The 16,574-nt window shown below is 41.7% G+C and overlaps 2 protein-coding genes across 4 annotated transcripts in view; one reads left to right on the top strand and one right to left on the bottom strand.

Moving 5' to 3' along the window:
• The window catches only part of oard1 (O-acyl-ADP-ribose deacylase 1), a 65,752-nt gene extending 55,961 nt beyond the window's left edge, over positions 1 to 9,791 (bottom strand). For both annotated transcript variants that reach the window (XM_061271715.1, XM_061271718.1), the window contains exon 1: positions 9,759 to 9,791. In XM_061271715.1, coding sequence (XP_061127699.1) covers positions 9,759 to 9,765 — 7 coding nt within the window. In that variant the 5' untranslated portion in view covers positions 9,766 to 9,791. The remainder of the gene's footprint in view (positions 1 to 9,758) is intronic.
• On the top strand, positions 2,568 to 16,448 carry LOC133148719 (FERM domain-containing protein 4B-like). 2 transcript variants are annotated; one of them, XM_061271658.1, is made up of 23 exons: positions 2,568 to 2,727; positions 6,145 to 6,210; positions 6,551 to 6,645; positions 6,730 to 6,822; positions 7,888 to 7,972; positions 8,211 to 8,267; positions 8,363 to 8,385; positions 8,951 to 9,034; positions 9,140 to 9,205; positions 9,452 to 9,509; positions 9,576 to 9,662; positions 10,796 to 10,872; positions 10,998 to 11,136; positions 11,216 to 11,357; positions 11,465 to 11,598; positions 12,050 to 12,166; positions 12,599 to 12,827; positions 12,897 to 12,950; positions 13,025 to 13,163; positions 13,313 to 13,480; positions 13,590 to 14,365; positions 14,635 to 14,773; positions 15,008 to 15,785. In XM_061271658.1, exons 2-23 carry the CDS (start codon positions 6,145 to 6,147, stop codon positions 15,129 to 15,131), a joined length of 2,952 nt encoding a protein of 983 aa, XP_061127642.1. In that variant the 5' UTR covers positions 2,568 to 2,727; the 3' UTR covers positions 15,132 to 15,785. The 2 variants fall into 2 exon arrangements, with proteins under 2 accessions (XP_061127642.1, XP_061127643.1); XM_061271659.1 differs by lacking the exon at positions 15,008 to 15,785 and adding an exon at positions 15,792 to 16,448 and having other exon boundaries at positions 2,570 to 2,727.
• The last annotated feature ends 126 nt before the right edge of the window (positions 16,449 to 16,574 follow it).

Genomic DNA, 16,574 nt, shown 5'->3' with positions numbered 1-16,574 from the left:
TGCACAATATTGACGAGCAGTGGAAAATGCGCAAACATGACTGATGAATGAGCTGTAATCTTAAACAACACAAGTTAGATCAAAGTCAAAGTCTGCTTTATTGTCAATCCCTTCATATGTCAAGACACACAAAGAAACCGAAATTCCGTTTCCTCTATCCCACTGTGACGAGACATAGTACACGATAGACATACAAGTAGACGACACAAAATAAAAACACGAAGGCACAAACAATGAATAATAAATAGTAAATAAATAATATGAGCGATGAATAAATAATAAACAAATAACACAATAAATAGGAGGAGCAAAACTGAGCCAGTGTGCATACAGCAGACAGTAAGCATCGCGCAAAGTACAGGACGCTACGCAGAAAGTGGGAGAGAGTTCAGGATCCTAACAGCCTGGAGTATGAAGCTGCTGGTGAGTCTGGTGGTGCAGGAGCGCAGGCTGATGCTTGTATTTAGGTGTGAAAAGGGAAAAAATATCCTTAAAATGCATGCAGTAAAGCCAGCGCTAATTACATGGAGTAATTCCTTGGTATTAAACATGTGTTAATTTGAAAATCAAAAGAAGACCGGATCAAGGTCTTTAGTACCGTTATCATTGTTCGACACATTTGTTTATGAAATGACAAATGGAGAGCATGACTATTTTGTCGACTGTCATAGCAGCAAACATCTGGGATCTGTGTGTGAGTCAACGCTTCATTTTGGCGCTAGCACACAAGGACAAAACCAGCACATTTAAAAAAAAAAGTACTGGCAGTCCAGAGTCTACTGACTCCCACAAATTCCTTGCTGGAATCCCAACTGTGGAGTTCTACCTCATGACGATGACATGTCAAACGCATGTGAATGAAAGTAGAATGAAATTGCTTTCTAGTTCGAAGTATGTATTTATCAAAATGGCGTTCTGACAGTTGTCTTTTCAGATTGTGGCAAAAGCTTCCATTCCTAATGAGGGTAACGAGGGCAATGAGGGTCTTTTGTTTATGAACGTGTTCTAGGAGGAGACTGACTGCACAGATGGTTCTGAGGGGATCTCAACGAGATAATTATTCATGTTTTAATCACAATGCCAACAGTAAGGAGGGGTTGGGCCCGTGGAGAAGCCCCAGTCAGCATAAAGGTTATTATACAGTACATTAGCATGAGATGGAAGTTATCTGGTACAGTAGCTCAAATTGTATTTTTGTGATTTTCCTTGAGGCGACATTACCACAAAAGTGACTAGTGGAGTAGTTGTAATTGAGAGTCATTAATATTTCAGCAGCCTCAGCACCCTGTTGTGAGAGCAACAAATGTGAAACGTACACCAACAAGCTTGAGCGGCACTATTTTGTTGTTTGGTGGATGTTTACTGCTATTTTGCCAGAGCCACAAGCACATTAGTCCTCTTTGTTCATCTGCACAACATACTGAGGACAACCTGTTCGAGTTGCGTCAATGGAATAAAGACACAGGATCGCTGCTCAAGAAATTGCCATGGCAACAATATCAATTGATGTCAGAAAACGCTTTGGCGTGGCCATGAGAGCTGTAGTGATAATATACCAAGTGTGCTTTAAAATAATTAAAGCAAATAATTAAAGCTATTTTGTGTGGTGGCTATTTTGCGTGTTTTGGGGTGTTCTCTTGTATTGAGGGGTGTTGATTGGCCGCTGTTCCTTTTTTTCCTTTGTCTTTTAGCTTTGATTTGCTTTGATGGCTTTTATCTTGAGTACTTTCTGACTTTCTTTGTGGCGCCGTTGTGTGGCAGCCTTATGAGAGCCTATTGAGTTGCGCTCATGCTATCTGTGTGTCTTTTGTATACCTACTCTGTGGTATGGATACTAGCTGGGCCCTTAATTTCCCCACCCCTGGGGATCAATAAATATTCAATCAATCAATCAAACAAACCTAATGATAATACTATCGATTTATCATCTTGATTGTTTGCACTCTGCCGATTATAGTCAGATGAGGTACACTATAGTTGATAAACAATCTGTACAATTAAAATTGGCAATTTAATATATATAATACAGGAATGAGCAGACATTGTCAGAGATGTATTTGGTTCGTAGTTACAATACTTTGGTTATCTATGAGAAACATTTGTCAGTAGGTTATGATGCAGTAGAGTTCTATGCGGCTATACACCAAACCACAACGGACAGTTACCAATGGTAAAATCAATCTCACACAAGGTGACACCGTTTCCGGTGAGTACATAATGAAGTGTCCAGTAGGTGTAAAAGATGGCTGGGGGGAAAAAAGCATGATGTATAGGGGCGTGGTTGTTCAGAAAAGAAAAGAGTGTACTGTGTGATTGTTTCAGTATAATCCTGAATGATGTCAATGCTCATAATGAGGGATGCTGCGGCACATGCATCCTCTTGGCCGCCTCGCCATTCAGTGGGAAGCAGGCCGGCCGGCAGCTGCTGCTGGATGAGGAGGGGGCGAGGGATGGAGGGAGGGAGGGAAGGAGGGAGGGAGGGAGATAGATAGAGGGTGCTGGATGCTGTGCTTGTTCACATAATAGCCGGCGGTTGAAGGCGTGGTGAGTGTGTCTCGATACCAGGCGGCGGCAGCAGCAACAGCAACACACCGGTGGATGAGCATGGACAGCGGCAGTGGGGCGACTCCCTTTCACGGCGAGCGCAACCGGCGAGACCGCTAATCGGGAGCGACCGGCATGCGGAGGAGGTTCTACCGTAAATCTTAAGGATATTTAAACGCAAAGGTAAGAAAGAAGCTACATGTTGAGATCATGGAACTGATAGACGCGGCTTCTATACCGGGCTTCGAGGAGACAAAAAAGTAGATCCAGGGACGTGCGTGAACCGAGACCGCACTTGAGACATGCGTGTATCTCGGACAGGGGCGAAAAAAGGAAGAAAGCGATTATTTGATATCTTTTGAGAAAGGAGCACAAGTGGAATCCACCCATAGACTTTCGCACACATGCATTGTTCTCTCAATGGCCCTGAGGTGGGCCAGTCCCCACACTGGCATCCTGATGGAGGTGGATAAAGCACGTTCTAGGATGGTAAAGAAAAAAAAAAAAGCTCAACTGAGTGTTATTTAATGCAGTCACACCGACAGTGTGACTTGGCGAATAATAAAAATGGTGGATGATGCTGTATCATCATTTTAGATACTTTGCAGCGCTTATTTAAATACCGAACACTTTATGCCTGATGCAGTTTAGAGAATTGCGCAGCTATTTATGATAATGACTTACAAGTCCTGTATTAATGTGACGCATGCATTTTTATTTGCACGTTTAAAAAGTAGACACGTGCAAGTTAGGCATTGACCCACTGGTGTGGAAAACCTCGGTCTGCGTGGATATAAAGGGACCTGAAGCAGAACGCCTTGCTTTGGTGGTTCTGTCCCTTGGACAGACATGTCCAACATGTCAAGATTCCATTCATCCCTCCTAGACCCACGCCTTGCTGGAATCATCCATGTTGGGCAAGAAGCAGAGCAAAGATGAAGCCTCTGGCTCTTTGTCTTCAAATATTTAGACTCCATGCGAAGTTAACAAGAGGTACAACATTACCTTGAGGGTGGATATGACATCAGTTTTTATTAGGCTTGTTTGAAATACTGACTCATTTGGCCGCAGGGTAAAATCGGCACGCTTCATTGTGACAGTTTTGCTAACGGGAGCAGATTGGACCGTTACAGTCACTATACTGCATACAGATACAATGAAGATACAGCCGTCTTCTGTCTCTGAGGACGTACTTTTAAGGGTAGGAAGAAGTTAGACAGCATGGTGACCTCATGGAAACCGTGACTCCGCCCCCAATTATTGCATCATGGACCCACATTTTCTCCAATGACATCATTTTGAGCGTCACATCACTTTCCTGGAACTCACAGGTTTGCAACTTGAGGTGATGGCTGATGTTGCTGACAATATGACCCGTGGAAAGATGACACAAATAGTTCAGATTTATTCATAATTAACTGTGCAGAGGAGTGTGTCCGTTTCAGGTGTCAAAGGTCCGTTACATGAGCCATCGTAGCTGCCTCAAGTAACTTCCATGCGTCCATTTTCTGTAGCAATTGTGCTCGTGAGCCTATCCGAGGCGACTTTGGACAAGAGGCGGGGTGCACCCTGAACTGTTCGCCTGTCAATCCTCGATTTATTTTCTCTGTAATTTTAAAACAAGCATATTACTTTGGGAGCACGTGTTCTCCGATTGAGTGTCGTCAAGAAAACAAACACTCTTTTGTGCAACCCCAGCCTTCATCAATATTGTATGAAAAGTGGAACAGAGATGAGACAGGCTGCTGTCTGGACAGGCCAGGTTAAATTTCCCTGTTTGCTTTATTTAACTTTCAAACTTTATTCATCTTTAGCCCTCATGTAGTGTTATCTTTTTGAGCTGTGAATTTTACAGGTAACATATCCTCTTGGACAAGAGTTTTCAACAGGTTTTGTCCAAGGGACCACCATTATAACCAAGAAGCAACTCAGGGACCTCTGCTTTGGCGGGATATTATTTTATTTTGCGCCGAAGGAGGATAGAGCTATACAGGTTATTTATTCACATCTGTATGCCTATTTTGGGAATCTCAGCTACATTTGACATCATTTGGATGGGTAAATGATTCACAACATTAGCTGGAAAATAAATCAATTCCAAATAATGAATCCATTTTATTGAAAAAAAAATTACAATTATTTTCCATTTCCAATCTCGCGGACCACCTGCAATACCGCCACGGACCGCTAGAAGGCCACGGACCATCGGTTGAAGGCTTTTATTTAAGCTGAATAGGTTGTCGTCTGCAGTGCGTCCATCGATATTGGGGAAAAGTCCTAAATGAAGATAATTACGAATCCCAGTTGGTACCATTATGTATTGATGATTGATTTAAATCCCAACCGACACCAGACTTGTGTCTGAACCAGATTGATATGAAATCTTGCCTTGATGCTGACACTGAGGGTGAGTCTGGGTCGTGCCATCAGATATAAATAGCATCGCTGCAAATGTTCATGAACCAACTGTGCAAATCTTTTCAAGTACTACTCCTTCTCTTTTTATACACATGGCTTTTGATTCTCCAACTGCTCAAGATAAGCAGTGCGTGCACAAAACAATTGACTGCAATATTTAGCGTCCAGACTGTAGTATTACATGTTAAATTCAGAGATAAATGTTAAATCCCACCACTGTCACAACTTAATAATTCAATGTGATTAACCTGCAGATATAGTCCAAATTAGTTTGATTTATTGATTCATCACATGGCTTTTAATTGAAATGGAAAGAGAGAATTTTGCAGATTATATTATTCTGAAGCTACATTGAAACTGTGGTCAGGATCCGACCTGTCTAGGCCTCATTAAGTCGGCTGCCGAACTCAAGTGAAGTGGCCACTAAGCCGTTGCAAAGCCAGAAGCTTGCACGCAGAGCTTGCGGCGTTTATTCTGAGTTCCACTAGAAGAGCGCAATGAAGTGATGAGTCAGGAATGCATCCGCTCCTGTGCTCTCCCTGGAGACCTTTACCAGGTATGAGAGTCGCTCGCTTTTCTATGATCAGGTGATCAGCCTCATTCTGTCAGATAAAGGGACTATCAGATCTACGAAAGCTATTTGGGACGTTGGCCTAGTGAAAGTATCATTTGAACTGTGAATCAGCACTGACAGCACAGTGTTGTTTATTGTAACACGGCATTGCAAGGAAAATAATCCCAATATAGCAAATGCCATTTATTTGAATTTAGAACATGTGCAGTTTAGTCACAATTAAACAAATTGTTGGCTGTGGAGGTTGGAAAAGTTTGCAGAAACTAGTTTAAATATATTTATTCAATCAACGGCTAAGAAGACTGATGTGAAATGCCCGAATGTGAAGTAAACCAAATCCTACTCCAGGTTATTATGGCAACAAATCTTTCGGACAATGGTTTCATTGTCGTTCATGACCTTAGTGTTTCTTTAAGAAGGATCGCTGCATTTACCGCCTGGGTATTAGTTTGCTATGGCAACTCGGATGTGAAATACTTGAGTCACACCCGTGTCTGTTTTGTGATTTCAACATAGAGCATTTCCGTCTCGTCTTATATTAAAAATGATGCCCGTGGGGTTGTGATGTGGAAAAGCTTGCTACAATTTCCTCGTTTGTGTCCCTGTAGATGACCGAGGGCAGATTGTGTCAAGTGCAGCTGCTGGATGACAGGAAGCTGGAGCTGCTGGTTCAGGTACCAATGACGTGGAGATGGTCAATATTTGAATAATAACTGAGAAGCCTCACTGTGCAACCTGAGAGGAGCCGCTCCAGGTCAACCATGAGTGGAGAAATTCACACCCGACTGTGCGCAAACCCTCAGCGCACCTCACATGGGCTGTATTTCACTGAGTTAAAATCATTTTAACTGCCTCGGTCGAAAATGTTTAGTGGACAACACAGCAGGAGTTAGTGAATAATTCACATCGGCTGCTGCGACAGTTTATGGTAGTCAGTCTTCTTTATGAGGGAATGAGGCGAGCAGATTTCACTTTTGGAAGCTGACACTGAATGTGAAAAATCTCCTTCCACAGCCAAAGCTGCTGTCCTATGAACTTGTCGACCTGGTTTCCTCCCATTTCAATCTCAAAGAGAAGGAATTCTTCGGACTCGCGTTTCTCACTGACAAGTATGTAAACTGAATATCTATTGCTGGTGATTCTTAAGAGACAGCAGATGTGTTGACTGCGGCACGCTCACTTGCTTTTTCCAGTGGTCAGTGTAAGTGGCTACAGATGGACCGCAGAGTTCTTGATCATGACTTTTCCAAGAGGCACGGCTCCATTGCCCTCAACTTTCTGGTCAGGTAATAAGAACCTTTCACGTGTAGGGCTCAAGTTCTCCAGCAGGGTGCAGTCCTGTATGCTGAACAAAATAAAGATACACCTGCCTTAGGCTAGTCTCAGTTTATGAACCGGTTTGTGTTTTAAGAACTTCTTGCGACGCAGCACAATTTATCATGCTACTATTTCATACACAAAATGGAAGATGGATTTTTTCGTGCAAAATATAGTTGTCCTGAGACAAAATGCAATTTTAGCTAGAGTGAGTCCTAAATTATTAAAAATACCAAATAGCTCGTTAAATGCCCTTTTACTATTTTCCCTTCCTCTTGTTGACCAATACAGGTCAATTTTAACAAATAGGATTGGTCAGGTTTTTGTTGTTGCGGGTTGTGTGTCTCTCAACAGTTACTGAAACCTTTTTAGCCAATTGGATAAAAAAGATAAACAAAAAGAGCTGTATAAACTCAGCAAAAAGGCATTATCAAGATAATTGCCCTGACCACGGGGGAAAAAAAAAAAAAACTTTTTCCGTCCTAATGAATGGGAACATACCAATATAACAATTTCTTTATTGTACAGTTACCTTTTTAGCAATGCTCTTAACCAGTAAGCAGCTAACAAGAACTAGAATAATAACGGAGCAAAAAAACATTACCATTATTTGCAACCCAGTGACTCGTGACCCCATTAATGTTTGTGTGACATTAAAATTATAATAAATTACTTTATTATTATGGATTTATTCTAAAATATGTATGAAGGAGTTTTTCATGTCTAAAAATATGTGCTAAACACAACAAAATATATGCTAGAAGAAATATAATTTAATTTGTTAGTTTAATGGACAAATTGAAATTTTTCATTACCAGTATTTGTTAAAAGAAAAAACTATAAAATAAATAGTTAGGTTTTCAAATAGTTGGTGCCTAAATAACAGTTGTTTACTCATTAATTGTGACTGTAGTCTCATGACAGACTACATCACATGCATACAACTCCATCTTATATCCTAAAATAAATAAATACCTTTAACTTGAAAGAAAGTTCTGTCAAAAAATCTGTACTTGTGCGTTTATCTTTGATAGATTCTATGTGGAAAACATAACACAGCTCAAGGACATCATAACAGTGGAGTTATTCTTCCTTAATGCAAAATCTGCTGTCTACAACGTAAGTGTTTTGGGATTCTTTTCTTTTTCTTGTTGGAGGCAATAAAAATAAAGACTTGGCTGAAGCCTCCTGATGAGTCATTTGCCAGTAAACCCTGATCACACCTTTTCGCACTTTGCACTCAGTTAGAAGGAATGTGAGGTTTATTCTGAGAACATTCTGATCTTCGTGTCGATGCTAAAAATGTGTAGAACACTGTGTGCAATGTGTTGATCTAAAATCCTTCTTTGTCTCACAGGGGATTATAGAAGTTGAGAGTGAGAATGTCTTTAAGTTGGCAGCCAATGCTTTGCAGGTTGGTAACTTTATTACTCTTAAGCCAAAATGCAATTATTTAAAGTAAAGCCAAAGCCTAATAGGATATTCTTTTTTTTGGTATTTATTTCCCAGGAATCAAAAGGAGACTACACAAGGTGAGAGCTTGTTATTGTCAGATGGGTGATAAGTATTAATTGACAGTAGGATAAGTTATTGGTGATCTTTCGGAGAAAATATTCAATAGGTCACTTGTTTCCCAAGAGTGAGGACAATAACAGTCAATAGCAACGTAATGTGAGGCTTACCGTGGTGCACGGAGAAGCTAGCACTCGTCTACTAATGAATCTCATGGTGCTGACAGAGCTTGACATGCCAGGAGAGAGGAGTGAACAGCAAAAGTCCACCAACTAAATGCGTGTGAAATTAGATACAGTTGCACAATATGACGAGATCCAAACCAAGCGTATCAAAAAATTCTGGCTCAACAAAAAAGGATAATAATTATGTGTTGAGTGAATCAATAGCTGTGTAGAAATGCATGTCATACTGAAAGGCGTGATGAAAAATATTACAAATAAACCATACTTAAAATAATACCCAAAAGTCCTTTTGACTGTTTTATATACATGTACTGCAAGTTGGAGTTTTGAAAAAAAAATGTTGTTGCTTGTCTGTCGTTTTGAGAATTCTGATTCATTTCCCACCTCTTTTCTTCCCCAGTGATGAAGCCACTCGAGCCGACTTAAAGAAACTTCCCGCTCTTCCCACTAAAGTCCTCAAAGAGCACCCATCGCTTGCATACTGGTATGTTTCTAGGCCAGTCTGGATTATGATTAACAGCACACCTTTTTATGTATTCCAAATCCAGCTGAGATACATTTTCTCTCACTTTAATTTTTGCAAATGCAGTGAGGAACGAGTCATCGACTATTATAAACAGCTAAAAGGAATCTCCAGAGGGCAAGCCATTGTACAGTAAGTGTTGAAGTCAAAATAGAATATTGATTTGTTGAGACACTTTCGACGATAATTAATGTCAGGTCATTAATCGCTCTCCTCCGCCGATGCTTCCTTTTCACTTTGTCTTGCCGGAATCCCTTTCCCTCCCATCAGCTGGAGGAAATCAATCAATATGTGCAGACTCATCACATCAAATGCCCTAGAATTCCTCTTTTGCATTTTTAAAGCACCTTCTGGTTTTAATAACGCTTTTAATTGTAGGTATCTGACGCTTGTGGAATCCTTGCCCACATATGGTGTCCACTATTACGAAGTGAAGGTAGGCTTTCAGTTGTGTTTGCCGTCTTCGCCTTGGGAACTGAACACATATTTTTCATCCTTATAGGATAAACAAGGGATGCCATGGTGGCTTGGGATCAGCTATAAAGGCATTGGCCAGTATGATCTACAAGATAAGCTGAAACCTAGAAAGGTAAATATCAGTTGTACTAGGTTCATCTTGTTTTTTCTTTTTCAATTACTTCTCTGGTTCTTCTATATCAAACAAATTTGTTTTAGGTTCATTTACCTGACATGTTTCGGCGGAATCTTCCGCCTTCATCAGAGTAGGCGGAAGATTCCGCCGAAACATGTCAGGTAAATGAACCTAAAACAAATTTGTTTGATATAGAAGAACCAGAGAAGTAAAGGTAAATATCATTTTACCGTCGTGGCTTTAAATCGGCTCGCCTGCAGGCATGACATCCCAAGACGCAGTAGGCTGAGTTATCATTTTTTATTCCAATTAATTAGAGGGGAAGACGATTTTATTGCGAAAATTCATTTATGTAAAGTGCTTCTTTATTGGAACTCACGGATGTGAGCCATTTTAACTTGCCAAGCGATAGAGACATCCTTGTGACTGAATAAGACGTTTGGCATGTGCAGCCAGGGCCAATAAGAAGTGGGAATATGATGTGAAATGTGTCACATGAAGACAAGCCGGATTGCACACGATGATGTTGTTCTACTTTGACAGCTGTATTGTGCAAGCGTCTGCTGGCTGTCTAGTGGGGGGGGGGGGGGGGGGGGGAGGGCGGGGAGCGTTGCCAATGTCAGAAAAGAAAGAGGGATGGCTTTGGGCGGTAACATCCATGAGAATACCTGAGGAGGCAAGTCAGGCACGGACATGGCACGTTTGTGTTGACACTGAAGCCAGAGAGGATTTCATAACTGCAAAATAGGATCTGAAGTCAAAGAACATTTGTGGTGGTAAGAAGTCAACTTTCCATTCTTTTTGTATTCATATAATACGAAGCTATGAGTAGATATTATATTCGATTATTTGTCGACACCTCCTGCTGTCAACATTTTAGTGTCTCATTCACCAGTGGACTAGACGGGCAGAGTCACAATTGACTTGAAATCACGCCGGTGTCACGGAGCACCTGGTTGATGAGACACGGAACATGTAGCGATGAGTATGATTGTGTAATGTGAGAGAGTCTCGTTCCTTCTGAACACCTGCATTGCTGCCGTCCTGATACACCAGACTCCAATGGTCACAGCGTCAGTGATGATTATTTTCTCTCTGCTATTTTTTTTTTTTTTCATTGTGACTGCCAGCTTTATCAGTGGAAACAACTGGAAAATTTGTACTTCAGGGAGAAAAAATTTGCAGTGGAGGTTAATGATCCTCACAGGTGAGCCTCTGTCGTGATTTATTTAATTTGTTTTGGGGGAGGAGGCATCATTTCTTTTTCAAGAGATTATCCAACTCTATCAATGATCTGAAATAAGCCACACAGTTCACCACTTAATGTTTCAGGAGAGCAGTAACCAAGCGCACCTTTGGACAAACTGGACTCCTCATCCACACTTGGTATGCGAGCCACTCATTGATCAAAACTATTTGGGTCATGGCTATTAGCCAACATCAATTCTACTTGGACAGAAAGCAGAGCAAAGTGAGTTGCAACGCGGTCCACAGTGTCAAAATTAAAAGAGACCCACGCAATAACTTTTGATACACCCTCATTCCGTCAGGCAAAAGTGGGAGCCTCCAAAAGTTTGGAGGAAATCGCCATGGATCTCACCGAGCATGCGGGGGCAAAGATGAACAAACTCGGAGAGTCAGTCCTGAAAAATAACTTAATTACCGCCAGCAATGGCAGCCTGGTATCGACAGGTTGGTTGCACTTCCAGATCAAGCAAATGTCGTGCTTTTAAAAGATGAACAGATAGCGTGAGTAATAAAACGGTGCAACTATTTTAATTCATTGTCATTTCGAACAGGTTCAGCAGACTCCGAAATGAGTGAGGAGCAGAAGAAAGAGAAACTCTCTGAGTTGAGAAAGAAAGAGCAGGACATACAAGATATCTTGACCAAAAAAACAAAGGAACTCAAGAAAATTTGTCTTCGGGAAGCGGTGAGCTATTCTGGCCTTATTTCTCAACTTTTTCATTTTAACTTCTGTTCTTGTATCAATGAGCAGCATTATGCTTATTATATTAGAGAATATTTACCACCACCAGGCAAGTTGGGTTATGTTGTAGCAATGGCAACCCTACTTTATTATCTATTATGAATTAGTGTATCATTCTTTTGAAGGAAAAAAAATGAAGGTCAAAATACGCTTCAGCAGTGATCCTATTGTTCACTCGTTGATTTTGTGGTTCCATTCACATGCCCCCTATGTATGGCTTAGGTGTCTAAAACATTATTGTCACATGAAAATCCCATTGAATGCACAAATTTTTAATGAACGGCCTTTGCTGGGTGTTTTTTGTCTCCGGAGGCCACCCACCGTATTTAATTCAACTGCTGTGTGATAGATTGTTTCTGCTACAGTTTCCATTTGAAGTATTTGTTGTTCTCAGGAGCTTACTGGAAAGCTGCCAAAGGAGTACCCCTTGTTATCAGACGAACGACCACCACAGGTTAGACGGCGAGTCGGCACTGCTTTCAAGTTGGATGACCTTTTTCCATACAATGAGGTCTGTGTTTCACTTGTACACTTTAATTATACATCTTTAATGTTTGTCTTCTAATTGATCTGATTTTTACTGTGGTAATTTTGTGTAAACGACAATCGCAGACTGTAAAGTTTTCTTAAAAAAAAAAAAAGTTACATTTGTAACTGAAGAGATTAAATATAAAAGCAAAGTCTGCGACAAACAATACAGGGTCAGCAAGCATTTATAAAGTTGTTTTCTTCTTATTCGGTCTCACTAACACGGTCACATGCTGAAGATGTCCCAATTCTCTGTCGACCAATCAAAGTATAATAATGTGTGTAGCTTACCCCAATAAAAATTAAACAGAAGTTCAGCAAAAACACACAATGTGTTGAAAAGAGCCTGGAAAAGCAGAAAAAGACAGGAATGACTGGGGAAAACCTTTAACACGTTTTGCTGCTTGTGCTTCAGGATCCTTTCCTGAGAAATCTGGAGAGCAGATTTGCCCTCCAGCAGAAGATCGTAGAGGCAGCTAAAAAGCTGGCCAATGAAGCGGAATTGTGCAAGACGGTCAAGAAGAAAAGAAGGAGAAACTGTTTGGATGCCATGCACAAACTTCAGCAGATTGAGAATGAGATGAACCATTATCGAATCAAGAAGGGGAAAAGACCCACCCAGCGAGCCTCAGTAATCATTGCAGGTTTGTATTAAGCAGAAGGAACTGTCGCGACTTCGCCCAATAATCACAATAAGCCTTCTCCTCATCCAGATGAACTCATGCGATCAGACTGTAGCTCCTTATCCAGTCTCCCGTTGGAGGATGGTAAGCTTGGCAAGGCATCTTTACGAAGTATACTGCAGATCATGATTTCCAAGCCGTCCTATTTTTGTATTCAGAAGACTCGGATAGCGCCAATCAGCGACCACGATCGCAGTCTGTGCAAGGCTCACCTCCGTTCAGTCCGTTACGCTCCCTGGGGGCAGAATACGATGTAGAGAAGCAAACATCTCCAAGGGAAATTAACCATAACAAAAGGTGAGGCTTAATCTCACCTGCTGAGCCGTTTTTGCAACACACACTTTTGACACGTATTGCTTTGTTGTGTTTGAGGCCTTCTTCTGTTGCACACATATCATTCCTGCCTTTCTTTTTTAACCATCACCCTCAATGTCACAACCCTTTAGATTAGCTTATGAAGGCCAAGAGGCTTCCCTCCACTACCACAATCCACGAGAGGCTTCCTCCACCCACAGTAGCCCTTATAAAACCCTCCCCAGACCTCCCAGAGACCCCCGCAGCATGCCCCCCACACCCGCAATGACCCGCAATGCCTACAGCAGCAGTCAGCTCAGGTGTGCTCATAGCTTCCCAACACTGTGATCGCTTTAAGTTGTCATCCAAAACCTTGGTGCATGTACGTGAGTCGTGAGTGTAACGCGTCAAGCTGTGTCCTCTTTCCAGGTGCGAGGGCTTCCCTCATGGTTTCAGGGCTCGCAGTGGAAGTCTGGAATCACAGCCCCAGCTAAGAAAAGACGCAGACGCAGAGAAGCCAGTTTTCACCTTGTCACCAGCTCATCGCAGCAACAGTACAGAGGTGTTGGAGGATTGCTCTTCCTACACCAGTCAGTCCAGTCTGGATTTCTGCGGGCCTGCCACTTGCCACTACAGTACATTAGATTCCAGGACCTCCACCATGCATCGTCTGCATCGCAACGTGGAAGTGTATGGCAATACAGGGAGCATGCCCAACCTGGTGCAGCACCATTCCGGTTGTAGTTACACCGGTGAGACCTCAGCACATTATCCACCCAGTGCCTACTACGTCTCCGGCTGCCCGTGTCCAGACATGGAGCCTTACGCTAACGGTGCCTACGTGTACGAGGATGACGTCGAAGGCCACTACAACGTCAACCCCTCGTATCAAATGAACGGCTATCACGGACATGACAGATTTAGGCATTATGGCTCTGACCGAAGTGACGCCCTATCCCAGAATCCCTACGCGACAGTGAGGCCGCCGCGGAACAGGGAGGGACCCAGAAATGAACTTTTGGCCAAGAACATGCAGAAGGCGATGGTAGCAGAACATCTGAGAGGGTGGTACCATCGGAACCGTAACTCCAGGGAAGGAGAGAGGGCGGGATACGACTTTGACTGTGGCTCTCAGCTCAGCCTGGGCTACCAGACCATGCCGGCGGCCTTCAGCCACTCCAGCAGAACGACGTCTTTCTCATCTGGTGAGATCTTTGGTTTCCATGAGTGAACCCCTTTCCCAAAACTGTGTCACGGCCATGGAGAGTCAATCTGCCTGAACGTCCAGCATGGCGTAATACTGTTTGCTAAATTCTATAACTGGGCTTGTACTGGCACGAAAATTAAGACATGTCAGTTTTAAGAAAGCTCTTAAGATTAATGTCAAGTACTGTTTCATCCATCATAGTCGTTAAAAAAATCTGTGCAAAGAAATGAAAGCAAGTTACATAACTTGATTTGGGCTCATTTGCAGTGTCATCAGTGGAAAGTGCAGGGAACTGGCGCAACCAGCTGGCAGTCGGCCTGAGTGACTACGACACACCCAACACGCCTCAATACTCTCAACATGCAGTTCCAGCGTCACCATATAATCGCAGCCCCTCACGCAACAGGTGAGTGTTCTTCTTACACTTTTGACTTCATTGAGGAAGTGAAACTACATCAGAGAAAAGAATTGAAGTCAAAAAGTTTCATCCAAAGTGAATAATTGTGCGTATGTGAATGGCGATCCCGGCGACCTCTTATAGGAAAAATTGAACGATTGAAAAGTTGATATACAGTACAATGAAATCACTGTTGCCCCCCCCCTTCAGTTTTTGACTTACTATTAATGCTCATTTGCGCAGATGTTCTCCAGAAAACAAAGTATCGGGCTCTGACACAAAGCCTAATAAATGTGATTCAGTTGAGGTGGTTGACACTGAGGCCGTTAAAAAGGATGAAGCTTCAGACAACCACTCTAGCACTTAAGGGTGAGACCAAGCAGGTGGCTGTATGTCATGTTGCCACACGTCTCCATTTTCCCATCTTCATCAGCGTGCTCATGTTAGGAAACCATCTTCCTTTTTGTGTTGTGGTTGGATTTTAACACCCTTAGAGCAGTGTTTTTTTTTTTTTGTATTTCGCAATCTTTGCATTCAAGCTTCCATTCTGTGTTGTTGTTTTTTTAAGTGTAAATATTTATTGTCAATATTTAAACTTCCCAGTAGCAATTCAAGTTGAAGTAATGGAACAGAACAGGTTTCCTCATCAGGTGCCATTTGTTGCCAGGCTTATGAACAAATGAAATAAAATCCATGTCAGAAATGCCCACAGGATATTTAAATAATAAACTGTGAGCAATATAAGGACATATAACACAACACATTCATATAACATAAAATTTCAATGATACACATGACTTGCACCATTGATTCTGTTCATTGCTCTCCAGCTACCGCCAGGAACGTTTTTAGTGGATTTTTATTTGGGTCACCACGGAGTTGCTTTGTATTCAGAGTTGTCACATGACCACTCTAGTATTGTACCCTGCTTTTATCATCAGCTTCTTTATTTTCATTCATTTGGTCATACGTCAAGATCAGTCTCTATTAGGTGAATCTGTGAATTGATTTCAGTGTGTTCTTTCAGATTTTACCTGGGCAGCAACTACAGAAGCATCCACTGAGGACAATAAAGCCACATTTTTGTACGTAATATACAAAAAACATTGCATGAAGGGGATGAAGTTGGAACAGGCTTTCCCAACTACGACTAACCTCTGAGCCCAGGGTGCCTTTGATTGGGTGAATTGTAGAGAGAGAGGGGCAAAATAGTCTGTCTCAAATCTTCAAAAGTCTTGCACATCCCCAACGACTTGTACTTGAGGTATAAACAACTAACATAAACTAGCTGCTGTCTTATGGCGGAAGAGAGAAAAAAAAAAAGACGTTTCATAAAAAGTCTTAAATGGACGATCCAAATTGTGAATGTGATACCTAATGTGATCGTTCATTAGGAATTTCCTTTCCTTCTGTTCTTCGAACCTGGAATCTGAATGTACGTATGTTAACAGTGTTAACAGTTTGTCATTTGTCAGTTAGTGCCGTGATGTGATTTAACATTCGTGTGGAAGAAATCCGTTTTGATAACAACTTTGATAAGAACCAGACCACTGCCATAAAAAAAAACACTTTTGTTTTCTCACACATTTGTACAGTCTGTGTGTAGTTCTAAGTATCTTGTGAGGTGTCATGATAAAATGTTTTCCACTGCGAAGGATTAATAAATACTTGTGTGACTCATAAATGGCTGCTGTCACTTTATGAACCGCTGTTGCTTAACACCTTTTTTACGAGAGCTTCTTACGTAAATTGATATTCACAATGAAAGAAGGAAATGTTGGTATTTCTGAAAATTAATCAACTTTGAATT

Source organism: Syngnathus typhle, linkage group LG2 (assembly GCF_033458585.1).
Source record: "Syngnathus typhle isolate RoL2023-S1 ecotype Sweden linkage group LG2, RoL_Styp_1.0, whole genome shotgun sequence".
In the NCBI taxonomy this organism is placed as follows: Eukaryota; Metazoa; Chordata; class Actinopteri; order Syngnathiformes; family Syngnathidae; genus Syngnathus; species Syngnathus typhle.
Note: the sequence above shows the minus strand (reverse complement) of the source record. Positions and strands in the feature narration are given on the sequence as shown.

Excerpts from the sequence above, each read along its gene's own strand:
- LOC133148719 (XM_061271658.1), top strand. The coding sequence starts at position 6,145 with ATGACCGAGGGCAGATTGTGTCAAGTGCAGCTGCTGGATGACAGGAAG. Across the intron at positions 9,663-10,795 it reads ATAAGCTGAAACCTAGAAAG|CTTTATCAGTGGAAACAACT; the intron begins GTAAATATCAGT and ends TGTGACTGCCAG. Across the intron at positions 13,481-13,589 it reads TACAGCAGCAGTCAGCTCAG|GTGCGAGGGCTTCCCTCATG; the intron begins GTGTGCTCATAG and ends TCCTCTTTCCAG.